Raw genomic sequence first — 12,347 nt, forward strand, 5'->3', positions numbered from 1 at the left:
GGGGTATCAAGGCAAAAAAAACTCACAAGATAAATATTCTTGTCTACCAACAATAGAAATTTAACTGTATCCTTTTTTTGCGAAAAGAAATTTAACTGTATCCATTTTAGAGGGAATGGTTATTACTTTATAGCTCAGCAATTATCACTGTTAAAAATCTCGTCCGATTTAATCAGCCAGTTAACCAATTTATCGGCCGATTAACTGGCCGATTCACCTATTAATCCCCTACTCGCCAGTGCAGTTACCAGTTAACGATTTCCTGAACATTGGCATTTATAATGGAGTAAGCTCACAGAATATTTATGCATGTTGGCAAACTGTTCACACGAGAAAGGAACTAACAGAAGTATTTATGCATGTTGTGAAGTTATACATGAGAAAGAAACTAACCTGAATGTCAAACTCTATGTCAAGTGGTAAGGGGCCTTTCATAATAATGTATCTTTGAAAATGTAGCAAGAACTTGTCAAGCTTTCTTTTGGACGAGCCTCTAGTGAAATAGTGGCCACAAGTCTGCAGAAGTGTTATGATCAACCTGATCCTGAAGCAATCTTCTGGTGGATCCAACACATCTTGCTGTGCAAGAAAGAAATTAAGAGTGATTGATCATTCTCAGACATATGCTTGCAATAAGTAATATGATAAAAAAGAGGAAATTAAGGTTAATGTCATCAAATTTCTAGGGTGCAAATAGTTATCACACATAAGAAATAATTTAACAGTTCTTTATAATTGACAATTTTAGACTGTGCCGTACATCACATGCAATCACCTTTTGCACTTTGATTTGAGCACTAAATCAACATGAAATTTAGTAAAAATTGATACTACTTTTAGTATTCTAGCACTATTAAAATACAAAATCAAATATAAATGTCTTAGCAAGGAGAGGAGACAAGTTTGCTGTGAATAGTTTTTCTCATTTTTTGTACCCTTAAAAAAGAATGGATTTGAACTTAAAATTTTACACATAGATACACTAATTTGAGAAGTGCATTTAGAAACCTTTGGGGGAAATGATTTTGGTGTCTGAACCAAAAGCAATTACATGAAGGGTAACTGCAGAGGATATGCCGACTTATAGCCAAACCCAATAAATCTAAGTAACACTTCTATTAACATCTAAAATTATTACGACAATCACACAAGTCTTTACATGCCAGCATCTGAACCACATTTCAACGATGATAAGGAATAGCACCGGAAAATGAATTAAGGTTAGCAAAAGTTTCAATCTTACTAAAGGATGTAAGTGCTTACTTCATAAGTCCCATGACCAAACATAATGATAAGGTATAATGTCTCAAATACAACTGAGGAGTCAATATGCTTGTAGCTGTACAGCTCTCCAAGAAATCGCATGTGTGCAAGTCGTCTTTGTTGCATCGCATAGTCATTCAACTCCAACCCAACCCTTATCTCTTCTAAAACCTAAATCAAATTAGATAAATAAATTAACTCAATTGGATGCTAGCTGATTGCACCTTCTCCAAAATAAACTAAATACAGCCATTCTCATAGGTCAATAGGTACTCTAGAAAATAGTTAACTTTGCCTGCCATTGACATGTATGAGTTTGTCACATATATGCTTGTGCAATGAATGTAAATTATATCAAGCAGATTTTTCTTTTGGGATCAAAAACATCATTTAAGGCATCAATTATAGGAACTGACCTCATCTACCACTGCAACAGCAAAGTCATCATGATAACGGCTAAGCCCAGCAGTGAGAAGAGCAATCAGGTGAACTTGGCTGTACTTTCCCTTGTGAACCTTTAGAAAGCACTTTACAAGGTATTGCTGGCACTCTACCCAAGGTAGCTTTCGTAACTGGCGAAGAACATGCTCAACACTTGATTTGTCGAGATCTGAGAAAAGCAGCTTCCTTATGTACTGCATAGGAAGAAAAAGAAGCATTGTTCATTATTGCACTCCATAGATACGTGAATTTAAAGGGTCAGAGAAACAGAAATAGTCAGAGAAGAAGTAAAATCTTACTTGATACAAAGGTGGGCGAACTTTTGAAACTCTCGCAGATCTTTCAGGTGGTTTACAAAGGTAGTAGGCATTTTCTACAAGTGTACTGTGGCGCGGATCCAGATTCTTAACATTTTTCAATCGCATCAGTATCTCCAACATGTTAGCCATGCGGATTGTAGTTTCAGGTGAACGATATAAAAAACGTCCGCATGTCTCGAGAAGGTTGCAGGCCACGTCAATATTATGATGACTGAAATCATCTAGGCACGCCTGCAACATTAAACAATAAGCTTTCTCTAAGCAACAGGTGGAAGTGCAAAAAGCCTAGAAATTACTACTCCATGTATAAGACAATACCTTCAAACAACTAAAAACAAGAGCCGCTGGTGCAATTTTGAATTTGCACAATTCTCCAATAAATCTTATATTCTTTATTTTTGTTTCAATGTTGATCTGATCCTGTAAACAGAACAGAGAAGAATAGTTAGTCACAGTACATCAGTTTATGTAGGTATCCTGTCCCCCTGGATTTAAACTCCAAGATTCTCCTAATTTAAAGGATGTGGGGAAGGTCCTGGAGATGTTTGATCCATGAATTACTGTTTATAATGATGTTAGTATCTTAGCTTAGATTCTAGACTTACCAATAAATCACAAATATTGTCAGGGATGGATAGACAAATCAGTATGATAGGAAACAAGAACTTAGCAATGAGAAGAAAAAAAAGCAAAGAAACTAATAGTTACTATGATCATACCTTTTTATTTATTAAGAAGTTGAACTCCTCTTCAAGCATGGGGAGAAGCATAGTAGGGACATCTTTCATACATGATGACAATGTGGCAATCATTCGAGAATAATAAGGTAAAAGCTCCAGAGAAGTCCTTGGAACACTGAATAAGGCCCGCACAAGTTTTTTCCGGCTTGCTTTAGAATTCAGGTAGCAAAACTCAACCTGGAGAAACCAAAGTAGCTTGAGAATGATAATGAGCCTCTGTGAAAAGGACAGACAATACAGCAGGAGTAAATACCGTCAATTGATCAATAAGATCACGGCTCACACATCCTGGCAACCTCTGTAGCAGGTTGTCCAAACTTCCACCATCCAAGGCTCTTACTTTCTCTTTATCTTTTTCAGTTTTCCTGTCCAAATCCTTCTCTTTCGATTTTTCTGCCTCTTTTCCCTTATCCTTTTCTTTTTCTTCACTATCTTTCGCTACATCATCTGCCTTTCCCTCAAGTTGATCTTCAGTGGCAGAAGAAGTCTGAGCATTATCATGCACTTCAGTCTCTTGTTCCGCATTCGACTCCTTCAAAAAGAAGATGCATACAATGATTTACTGCTGAACCCAAAGAAAATAATAATGCTTACCAAAAGAAAATAGAAATTATCTATACACCACTTCAAAAACAAACTATATGTTATTCATACTATCCAGAAGAAATGAGAAGAGGATGTACTCAAAATGTCGGACAATTATCCAAAAAGGAAAAGATCAGTTCTTAACTGCTGATATGTTGCAAACAAGCAATATAATCACAGAATGACATCTGGCATCTAACAATCCAGTTTACACCGCTTCAAAAACAATTCAGTTTATAAAAGAAAGAAAGGTATTATAAAATCTTCTCGGACAGTGCCAAGTGAACTGGCAGAATGAACTGCTTTTAAGGTATCAGAATCTTACACTAGATTGTTCACGGCCCTTAGCATGTTGCTCATTCAACTTCTGTTCAGCCTCTCCCAATAAGACAGCAGGTACAAATGCTCTGCTCAGAAAGTAGACTATGTAGTTTCAGAAGAAGAATCTAGTAAAATAACATAGTTGGCAAGCTAGAGAATTGGCAATAAAATGAAGAGGAACCTTAGATCAGGTAAAGATTCATAAAAAGTCTTGGTATCGTCATCATCCCAGATAGGTTCCAGCACAGATGGTTCTTTTCCCGAAGAGGGGGTGACATCAGTTCCCGTAGTAACCCTTGTTGTGTTCCCATCATCTGGCATCACCGGAGGCTGCAAGTCAATAGCTTCAGCTAACCTGCAAAGGAAAAGGTTGCAGATCCTCATTAATCATACATAAATAGTAAATACATATTCGTATGAAAAAATTGACATACTATTAGGCAAGCGTTAACAATTATTCATTTCTAACACATCTAAAAGATACAGCTAACTGAACATCTATGGTCTTTTGCAAAGCTGAACATAAAATAGTATTAGCTTTAAATTTGTCGAGATGTGTCCTCATTTGCTTAATACTTGTTTTCAGTTTTTCAGGTCTTTCCTTAGAAGGAAATATGAACTAGGAAGAAAATATTGTTTGAATTTTCATAAAGAACCGATAGTAGACTACAGAATCAAAAGGAAATCTCCGCTGAACTTCTCAGGTACGTATGAGGGAAGCCGACCCTATCAACACAGCTAATGTTGTCTCCTAGTTGCAGTAAGCATGGATGACTCTCGTTTTAGTAAATACAATATTCCCATATAATCATATTATTTTGTTACATTATCAAGGATATAGGGCATGAGAGGTAAGAACCCAGTGGTGGCATAGTATTGCTGGAACAACAAATTCAGCTAGCAAATTACAAGGGTCAGACATGTGCTTATGTGTTCTATAACCATACATCCCTTAGAAAAAGGGCATATGCCACAGTGTTCAACCTACAAATACCAGAACTAGACAAACTGCAAATTATGCTGCTACGAGTGAACACAGAGAGGTTAATAATAGCATTCTCGAATAGATACTCACGAGGATACACCACGTAGTAACTGATCAAAAGACTTTCGGAGCTTCTCATATGAAGCTGTGTTCTCATCACTTAATTCACCTTTGGCACTTAAAACTTTTGCATTCTCTGCCTCCATCAGACGAAGAGACTGGATATAGTGTATGGTTGCGTACATGCATGGAGATATCAGAAGATAGTTAAAGGATAACAAATAGAAAAGTACAAAGTAGTAAACAGAAAGGGCGTAGTAGTTACTGCATTTTCTGATTGTAGTAGTTCAGACACAGCATCATAGTAAGAGTTCAAGGCTTTCTTGAAGAATTTCTTCTGATCAGCAGTAACATTTAAGTCCTTAAAGAACTGCGTCCATCAACATTTTATAGGTAGGTTAGCTCAGTATGGGCACTGAAACATATCAGTCTTCTGACCAATAGGTGGCATATAAGTGCAGGAATGGTGCACTGGTAGACTCCTGAGAATAGTATATAGAACAGCATAGGAATAGGATGGTGAGAGCAGGCACATTTATCACACTCATACTTTCATGCATGCAGGTCTATCCCATGCTTAGGCTTGTGCACCAATGAATCAATTAAAGTACCTGAAGTTCCCAACCATTTTTCACTTAAGGCAGCCATCTGCTTTTTAAAAGCCTAATCTGTGTTAGCCCACTTTGCCATTAGTTGGAGACTCATCAATTTAAGTGTTCACTGATCATTTTTAAAGGCTGCAAACATCATGTGCAGTTGTGCACTTACTCAAAACAAAACACAAATGTAACTTTGGGCTAATGGATGTGCCTAGAACTCAGTAAGAGCAGCTAGCTCTACTTATTACAGTTGAAGTCAAATGTCATGATCATTTTTACTGAGACCACTTTATACCTAATAAAATTATTTTGGCACTTCAATCTCTTACCTCATCGTAAGATTCATGACCATGAGACCGTAACCCTATAAATAACCTCCCTTGACGAACAAAGGAAGAGAGAAGAGACAGATTTGTCTGAGTTGCTTCCCGGTCCTTCAAATGCTCCAGTGATGTAAGATCTTTTATAATGTTTACAAAGATACTAGCATCTTCAACTATTCCAACAAAGTACAGTTCAATCAGTAGTTTCAGAGTGCTTCTCTTCTTCATAGCTCTTGAGTTTTTGTCTGTATCCAAATCATCTCCAGATTTACCAGGCAAGAAGACCTTCAGTAAACCTTGTATAAGACAAGGAGAGAAGTCCTTGTATCTTTGATGAAGCAATGAGCAAACCTACATTACATTGCTAGAAGGGTTATAAAACACATAAAGCCGCATAGAAGTGATGTGTTTGGAACTTCACATGTTCATCATCAAATAAACCTCAAATTCTAAAGTGCTGTGATGAAGCCATGTAACAGCAAGATGACAATAAGCCAAAAAAAAAACTGAAAACATATGTGTTGAATGAGTGGCTCATGTACTACTGGCCCAGGAGCCCCAGGCCCACACCAGAGTGGTGGCTGACCTAGTTCAGGTCGAGCTCCAGGCAACAGAGAAGAGAGCCGCCAGAACCATCGAGCTACAGTGTGTTGAGCTCCTCACCCGTTCCCCATGGTATCAAAGGACAGGGCGGCAGAGGAGGCAGAGCGATCAGCGGGGCTATTCTGCCACGCGGTGGCGGCGGTGCTGGCCTCGGCTGACATGGCAGAGGAGGCACACCCGGCGGAGGTCGCAAGGGAGGACGCGGTGCAGGTGCGCGCACTGCAGCAGTGGAAGGAGGCTGTGCACGTCGTTGAGCTCAACGGGCTGATCCAGAGGGTGTTGCGGGAGCTGCCGCCGCGGCTGGCCGTGGAGGTTGAGGCGGCGCGGCTTGGGCGGCACGCGCAGGCCACCGAGGTGGCGACGGCGATGTTGGTGGCCACGGTGCTGGAGCCAGCAACGCCAGGCTGCTAGAGAAGGCACAGCTGCCAGGTGCTGGTGCTGCTGCTGAGGTGGTGCACGCAGCTGGCGCTGCTACTGGGTGCCGGTGCTGCTGTAGGAAGAGGAAGTGGTGTGCGCGGGAGGCGCTGTTGAGGGTGCTGCTGGAACTGCTATTGCTGAAACTGTTTTGTTGCTGCTGCTGCTGCTGCTGCTGCAATAACCGCAGGTGCTCAGGCTGCTGCGTGCGGCTGTTCGAGGAGGAAGGGAGGGGCTAGCTGCGGCGTGTGGCTGCCTGGGAGGAAGATGGCAGGTGATGAGGTCGTGGATATGTTCAATAACTTGGCGGTGGAGGATTCGGTGAGGCCGGATGACGGATGTTCGTGTAAGGTAGAGGTTATCGAGGAGGAGAGGCCTGTCGTGGCTAGCAAGGAAGTTGAGGAAACGGGTAGAGGACCAGCAGCAACTGTTGCTACCGCTGAATACCAAGCAGCACCAAGTTCGGCTCATTTTATCTGTACAAATGAAGGTGACACTGACTCATGTTTCTATAATCAATTCGATCTCCCGGGCCAATCCGAGGACGCCTACGAAAAGGTTGTTTAGATTTACGAAAAGGTTGCTTGAATTTACGAAAAGTTTGCTTGGATTTACGAAAGGGTTGCTTGGATTTATTAAAAGTTTGCTTGGATTTACTAGCCACAATTGATGCTCACAGAACTGATCCGGAGTGGGTTCTAGACTCTGGTGCTTCTAAACATGTTGCAGGTGACTTCAGGGAATTTGAGTCATACGATCAGCTCGCTCCCTCTCAAAGTGACACGATGTGTACTGCTGATGGAACATCGCAGCCTAGTAAGGGTATTGGGACAGTTCAATGTACACCTGCTATTAAGTTATCTTCAGTCCTACATGTGCCAACTTTCCTGGTCAATATGCTGTCTATGAGTGCTCTGATCGACTAGGTGGACTGTAGGATAACACTTGACAGAGGACTGTGCTTGATTCAGGACAGGCTGACTGGAAGGAGGATGGGGACTGGAAAAAGGCGTAGGGGGCTGTCGTTCAGGGACCGTGAGGGGCTTGGTCAGATTGGCAGCTTTGTGTTTGTGGCAATTGTGCAAGAAAAAGAATCCTTGGTGATGAAACATCACTGTAGAATGGGGCATGTATTGTTTGATAAAAATGTACAAGTTGTTTCCTGATGTAATGAATGGAGTAGATAAGAACAAGCTGAAATGTAATGTGTGTGAGTTTGGAAAACACACAAGGACGTCTTATGTGAGTAAGGGACTTGGGAGTATATCCCCATTCATGCTTATTCACTCGGATGTGTGGACAAGTCATGTGGTGTCGGTTAGTGGTGCAAAGTATTTTGTGACCTTTATTGACTGCCCCTCACGTATGACATGGGTCTATTTGATGCGTCACAAGGATGAAACTTTCCAATTCTTCAAGAATTTCTACGCCCATGTGAAAAATCACTTCAATGTTTAGGTACAAATGTTAATAACTGATAATGGCACCGAGTATGTGAACAAAGTATTTGGGACTTTCTTATCATAGCAAAGGATTTTGCATCAAACCTCGTGTACTCACACTCCTCAAAATGGAGTGGCAGAAAGGAAGAATTGACATATTCTAGAGGTTGCTCGATCGCTGATGTTCACTATGAATGTGCTGAAGTTCTTGTGGAATCAAGCTGTGATGACTGCGACATACCTGACCAATCACACATCATCGAGAGTACTGGGTATGAAGTTACCTCATGAGCTACTACTGGGAAAGAATGATTTCTAGGTTCCTCCCAAGTTGTTCAGTTGTCTGCTTTGCCAGGGATCACAGGCCATCTGTGGGCAAACTGGATCCACAGGCTGTCAAGTGTAACTTCATTGGGTATTCTTCTGGGCAGCGAGGCAACAAGTGTTGGAGACTTGGAGTCCTGAACGGAGGACATTAAACCCATTAAGCATCGCGTGAAGGGCGGCTAACCAGCTATGCCATGTGGCGCAAGCTGGTTGGCCGCGGTGAAAAAGCTTTTGGGATATTATTTTTAGATGGAGGTGAGGAATTTTTTTAAATGTTTTTTTTCTTTTTAGATGAAGATGATGACCCCATACATTTTTTTAAGTGGAGGGCCATACAAAGTGGCGCTCGCTGGTAGGCTACATTGGTGATTTTTTTTCTTTTCTTTTTACTTCTTTTTCTAGATGAATGTGACGATTTTTTTTAATGTTTTTCTAGATGGAGGCGAGGACTCCATGTATTTTTTTTAAATGAAAACGTGCGCACAACTTACTCTCAAGCGGCGTCACAGGGTGACGCCCCAGCCACTAGTTTGTGAGCATGGATGTCACCTTCAGGGAATCCGAACCATTTTATGGTGAGAAAACTGGTCTTGGTGGCTTATTCCAATCTTGACCATACCCAGACTGAAGATGGGGAGAGTGACGGTCGCTGTGGTGGTGCCGATTCGGTGTTGCAGCAACTAATTGAGGGTGATATTCTGGTACAGCGAAGCGAGCAGCAGTCTCAGCAATTGATAACACCAGCGAGCTAAGGACCGGTTTGTGACTGATGGGGTGCCCAGCCAGGCAGGCATGCTCCCGCTTGGATCGGTAGTTTGCCGAGGTGGACAGCAGAACAAGAGGAGCAGCTCAAGGTGTATTCGAGAAAGTGAGGTGATGGTGTTGCACATCAGGGAGTAGCAACTAGATCAGCCACAGCTAAAGTGTATTCACGGAGGGGAGGTGATGGTGTTGCACATCATGGGGAGCAACTAGATCAGCCACAGGCGGAACAACAGGGTAGTACTGATGTGATTTCAAGCTCCTCTGATGGGGATCAGGCTGAGCATGAGTCAGTGTCTACAGAAGGGTTAATTGATTTGCCAATTGCTTTGAGATAAGGTATTCGAGCAAAAGCAGGGATACCAGAGGAACGATATGGGTTCGATGCCAGTGATATTGGAAAATGTCTCCTATGAAGCATTATCTCCAGCCTACAAAGTATTTGTTGCTTCTCTTCAGTCTGTGTCAATTCCGACTAAAAATAAGAAGGCAAAGGAGGACTAAAAATGGTGCATGGTCATGGTGGAGGAGCTGGAGGCTTTTTGCAAGAACAAGACATGGGTACTAACACCTCTTCCAACAGGAAAGAAGGTAGTCAGCTGCAAGTGGGTATACATTCTGAAGCAGAATGTAAAAGGAAAGATTGATAGGTACAAAGCAAGGCTTGTGGCGGGGGGTACAGCCAGACCTACGGCATTGACTATGATGAGACCTTTGCTCCATTAGCAAAGATGAACACTGTGAGGATTCTGATCTCCTGCGCTGCGAATTTCAGGTGGTCTTCACATCAACTTCATGTGAAGAATGCTTCTTGCATAGGGACCTGCAGGAGGAGGTCTACATGGAGATCCCACCTAGGTTCTCTAGGTCTGAGACTGCTGGCAAGGCATGTGGGTTAAAGAAAGCTCTTTATGGTTCGAAACAGTCCCCGGGAGCATGGTTCGACAAGTTCAGACGTGTTGTATGTAATATGGGATATGGGCGGTGTAATGGTGCTCATACACTATTCTACATACATGGAATAGGGAAAATCACTATACTTGCGGTATATGTGGATGATATTATTATCGCAGAGGATGACAAATAAGAAATTACAAGAATGAAAGAGTGTTTGGGTAAGGCCTTCGAAGTCAAAGATTTGGCCGACTCAAATACTTCACGGAAACAGAGTGGTCAGGTCTGCCAAGGGAATTGTGCTATCACAGAGGAAGTATACTTAAGATCTCTTAAGTGATGTAGGAATGCTAGGATGTCGGGCAGCCTCAACACCAATTGATCGAAACCACAAAGTGATAGCTCAGTCAGGAGAGTCTGTAGATTAGGAGAGATATCAAAGATTAGTTGGGAGGTTGTTGTACTTATGTCAGACACGCCCTGACATTGCTTTTGCAGTAAGTGTGGTAAGCAGATACATGCATGAACTTAGGAGTGATCATCTTGAAGCGGTGTACAAAATTCTGAGGTACTTGAAGGGGACTCCAGGAAGGGGACTATTATTTGAGAGTAACAGGCATCTCGTGGTGGATGGGTGCTGTAATGCAGATTGAGAAAGTTGCCTACATGATCATAGATCAACCTCAGGATTTTGTGTCTTTGTTAGTGGGAACTTAGTAGTTAGTATCATGAAGTAAGTAACGGGTTGTTGTGTCCAGGTCGACTGTAGAGGCTCAATATAGAGCTATGGCTCAAGGGCTAAGTGAAATGTTGTGGACAAGAAATTTATTAGAAGAATTGAAGATATTGAAGGCTAGTTGTGTGAATGTGTGGTGTGATAACAAATCAACAATCAGCATAGCAAACAATCCAGTGCAGCATGATAGAACATGCGAGATAGAGCTAGATGCTGGGATCATCAAGATAGAGCATGCGAGTTCAGGACAACAGATTGCAGATTTCTTGACTAAAGGATTGGAAACTAAAGAATGCAATACGTGTGACAAGATGGGAATGATAGATAGATATCGCCCCTCTTGAGGGGGAGTGCTAAATGAGAGACCCATGTACTGCTGACCCTGGAGGCCCAGGCCCATATCAGGTCGAGCTCCAGGCAACAGAGAAGAGAGCCGCCGGAATGTTCGAGCTACAGTGTGGTGAGCTCTTTCCATTCCACAATATGCAACAGCACGATGTTGACCAATAAGTCCAAATGAAATGACTGAGAACATATGCAGCAACACGGTGTAAAAGATATCACTAAAGCAGGAACATGTCCTATTATGTAACCCAGAGGCTTGAAACAGACAAGTCCAATAAACAAAAGATCTTGCTCAAGCACAGGGGCCGGCTCTATGACACAAGGCATATTTGCTTATGTACTGAGGCGAATGCACATTACTATCATCAATTACCTGAACTGCAGCTTGTATATCAGCAGAACGAAGTTTAGCCTCGCAAATATAAGAAACTGCTTCACTGACAAATTTGCTCAAGTTAACACTTTTCAACTCATCCATTAATCCATCCTTTTGTTCATCATTTATTGTTTTGAGCTTCTTTATAACTGTTGTATTTCGTTTAATACTTGAGTCAAGAGTCCTCAGGTAGTTTGCATCTGAAATTAATGAATAAATGTCAGATCATAATGTTGTCGCAGAAACATGTGCATGACTTGTCAAGATCAAAAATTGTCTACTCAAAATTATAAATATTAATCTGAAGAACCAAGAATGGAATGAAATTAAGTAAAAGGGAAAAACTTGACTATGAAAATGGAGCAGCTGAGTAACTACTAGCTTATTTTTATTGCTATAAGGCTCAAAAAGCTATGCATATAAACTACAGAGATTTTCTGATGCCCCATCTGCAACAGAAGCTCATACTGAGATGTTTGTTGTAGAGAAAATTAGAACCAAAAAAATAACAAAATTAAAATGTGATCAAATAAGAATAGCTAAGCTAATAGATCATACACATAAATTATACAAGTTGTAAGAGTGAGATTGGGGGAACAACTTCCTTTATCAACATGGCTGAAAGGCAAGTAGAGAGGTAACAAAATAGGCTTGTTCAACCTGGGACTGAGATGCAGTTATATTACTTAATTTAGTCGTGTTCTACCTACAATATACATATACATCTGCATCTGCATCGGTCATAAATTCACACAGTCCCTCGTACGTCCATATGCCTTTGAAGTTGCATTGAACGCGTTTTGGTTCTGTA

General features: G+C 41.3%; 1 protein-coding gene across 1 annotated transcript in view; it reads right to left on the reverse strand.

The window, feature by feature from the left end:
- LOC119322973 (regulator of nonsense transcripts UPF2-like) overlaps positions 1–12,347 on the reverse strand; it is an 18,737-nt gene that overhangs the window by 3,455 nt on the left and 2,935 nt on the right. The window contains exons 4-16 of the mRNA XM_037596523.1: positions 11,534–11,736; positions 5,644–5,988; positions 4,981–5,085; positions 4,746–4,873; positions 3,852–4,025; positions 3,675–3,756; positions 3,018–3,296; positions 2,744–2,941; positions 2,343–2,444; positions 2,004–2,255; positions 1,680–1,898; positions 1,264–1,434; positions 394–579 (exon numbers count right to left, since the gene is read on the reverse strand). Of these exons, the coding sequence (XP_037452420.1) occupies positions 394–579; positions 1,264–1,434; positions 1,680–1,898; positions 2,004–2,255; positions 2,343–2,444; positions 2,744–2,941; positions 3,018–3,296; positions 3,675–3,756; positions 3,852–4,025; positions 4,746–4,873; positions 4,981–5,085; positions 5,644–5,988; positions 11,534–11,736 (2,444 nt within the window). The remainder of the gene's footprint in view (positions 1–393; positions 580–1,263; positions 1,435–1,679; positions 1,899–2,003; positions 2,256–2,342; positions 2,445–2,743; positions 2,942–3,017; positions 3,297–3,674; positions 3,757–3,851; positions 4,026–4,745; positions 4,874–4,980; positions 5,086–5,643; positions 5,989–11,533; positions 11,737–12,347) is intronic.

Source organism: Triticum dicoccoides, chromosome 6B (assembly GCF_002162155.2).
Source record: "Triticum dicoccoides isolate Atlit2015 ecotype Zavitan chromosome 6B, WEW_v2.0, whole genome shotgun sequence".
NCBI classification, from domain to species: domain Eukaryota; kingdom Viridiplantae; phylum Streptophyta; class Magnoliopsida; order Poales; family Poaceae; genus Triticum; species Triticum dicoccoides.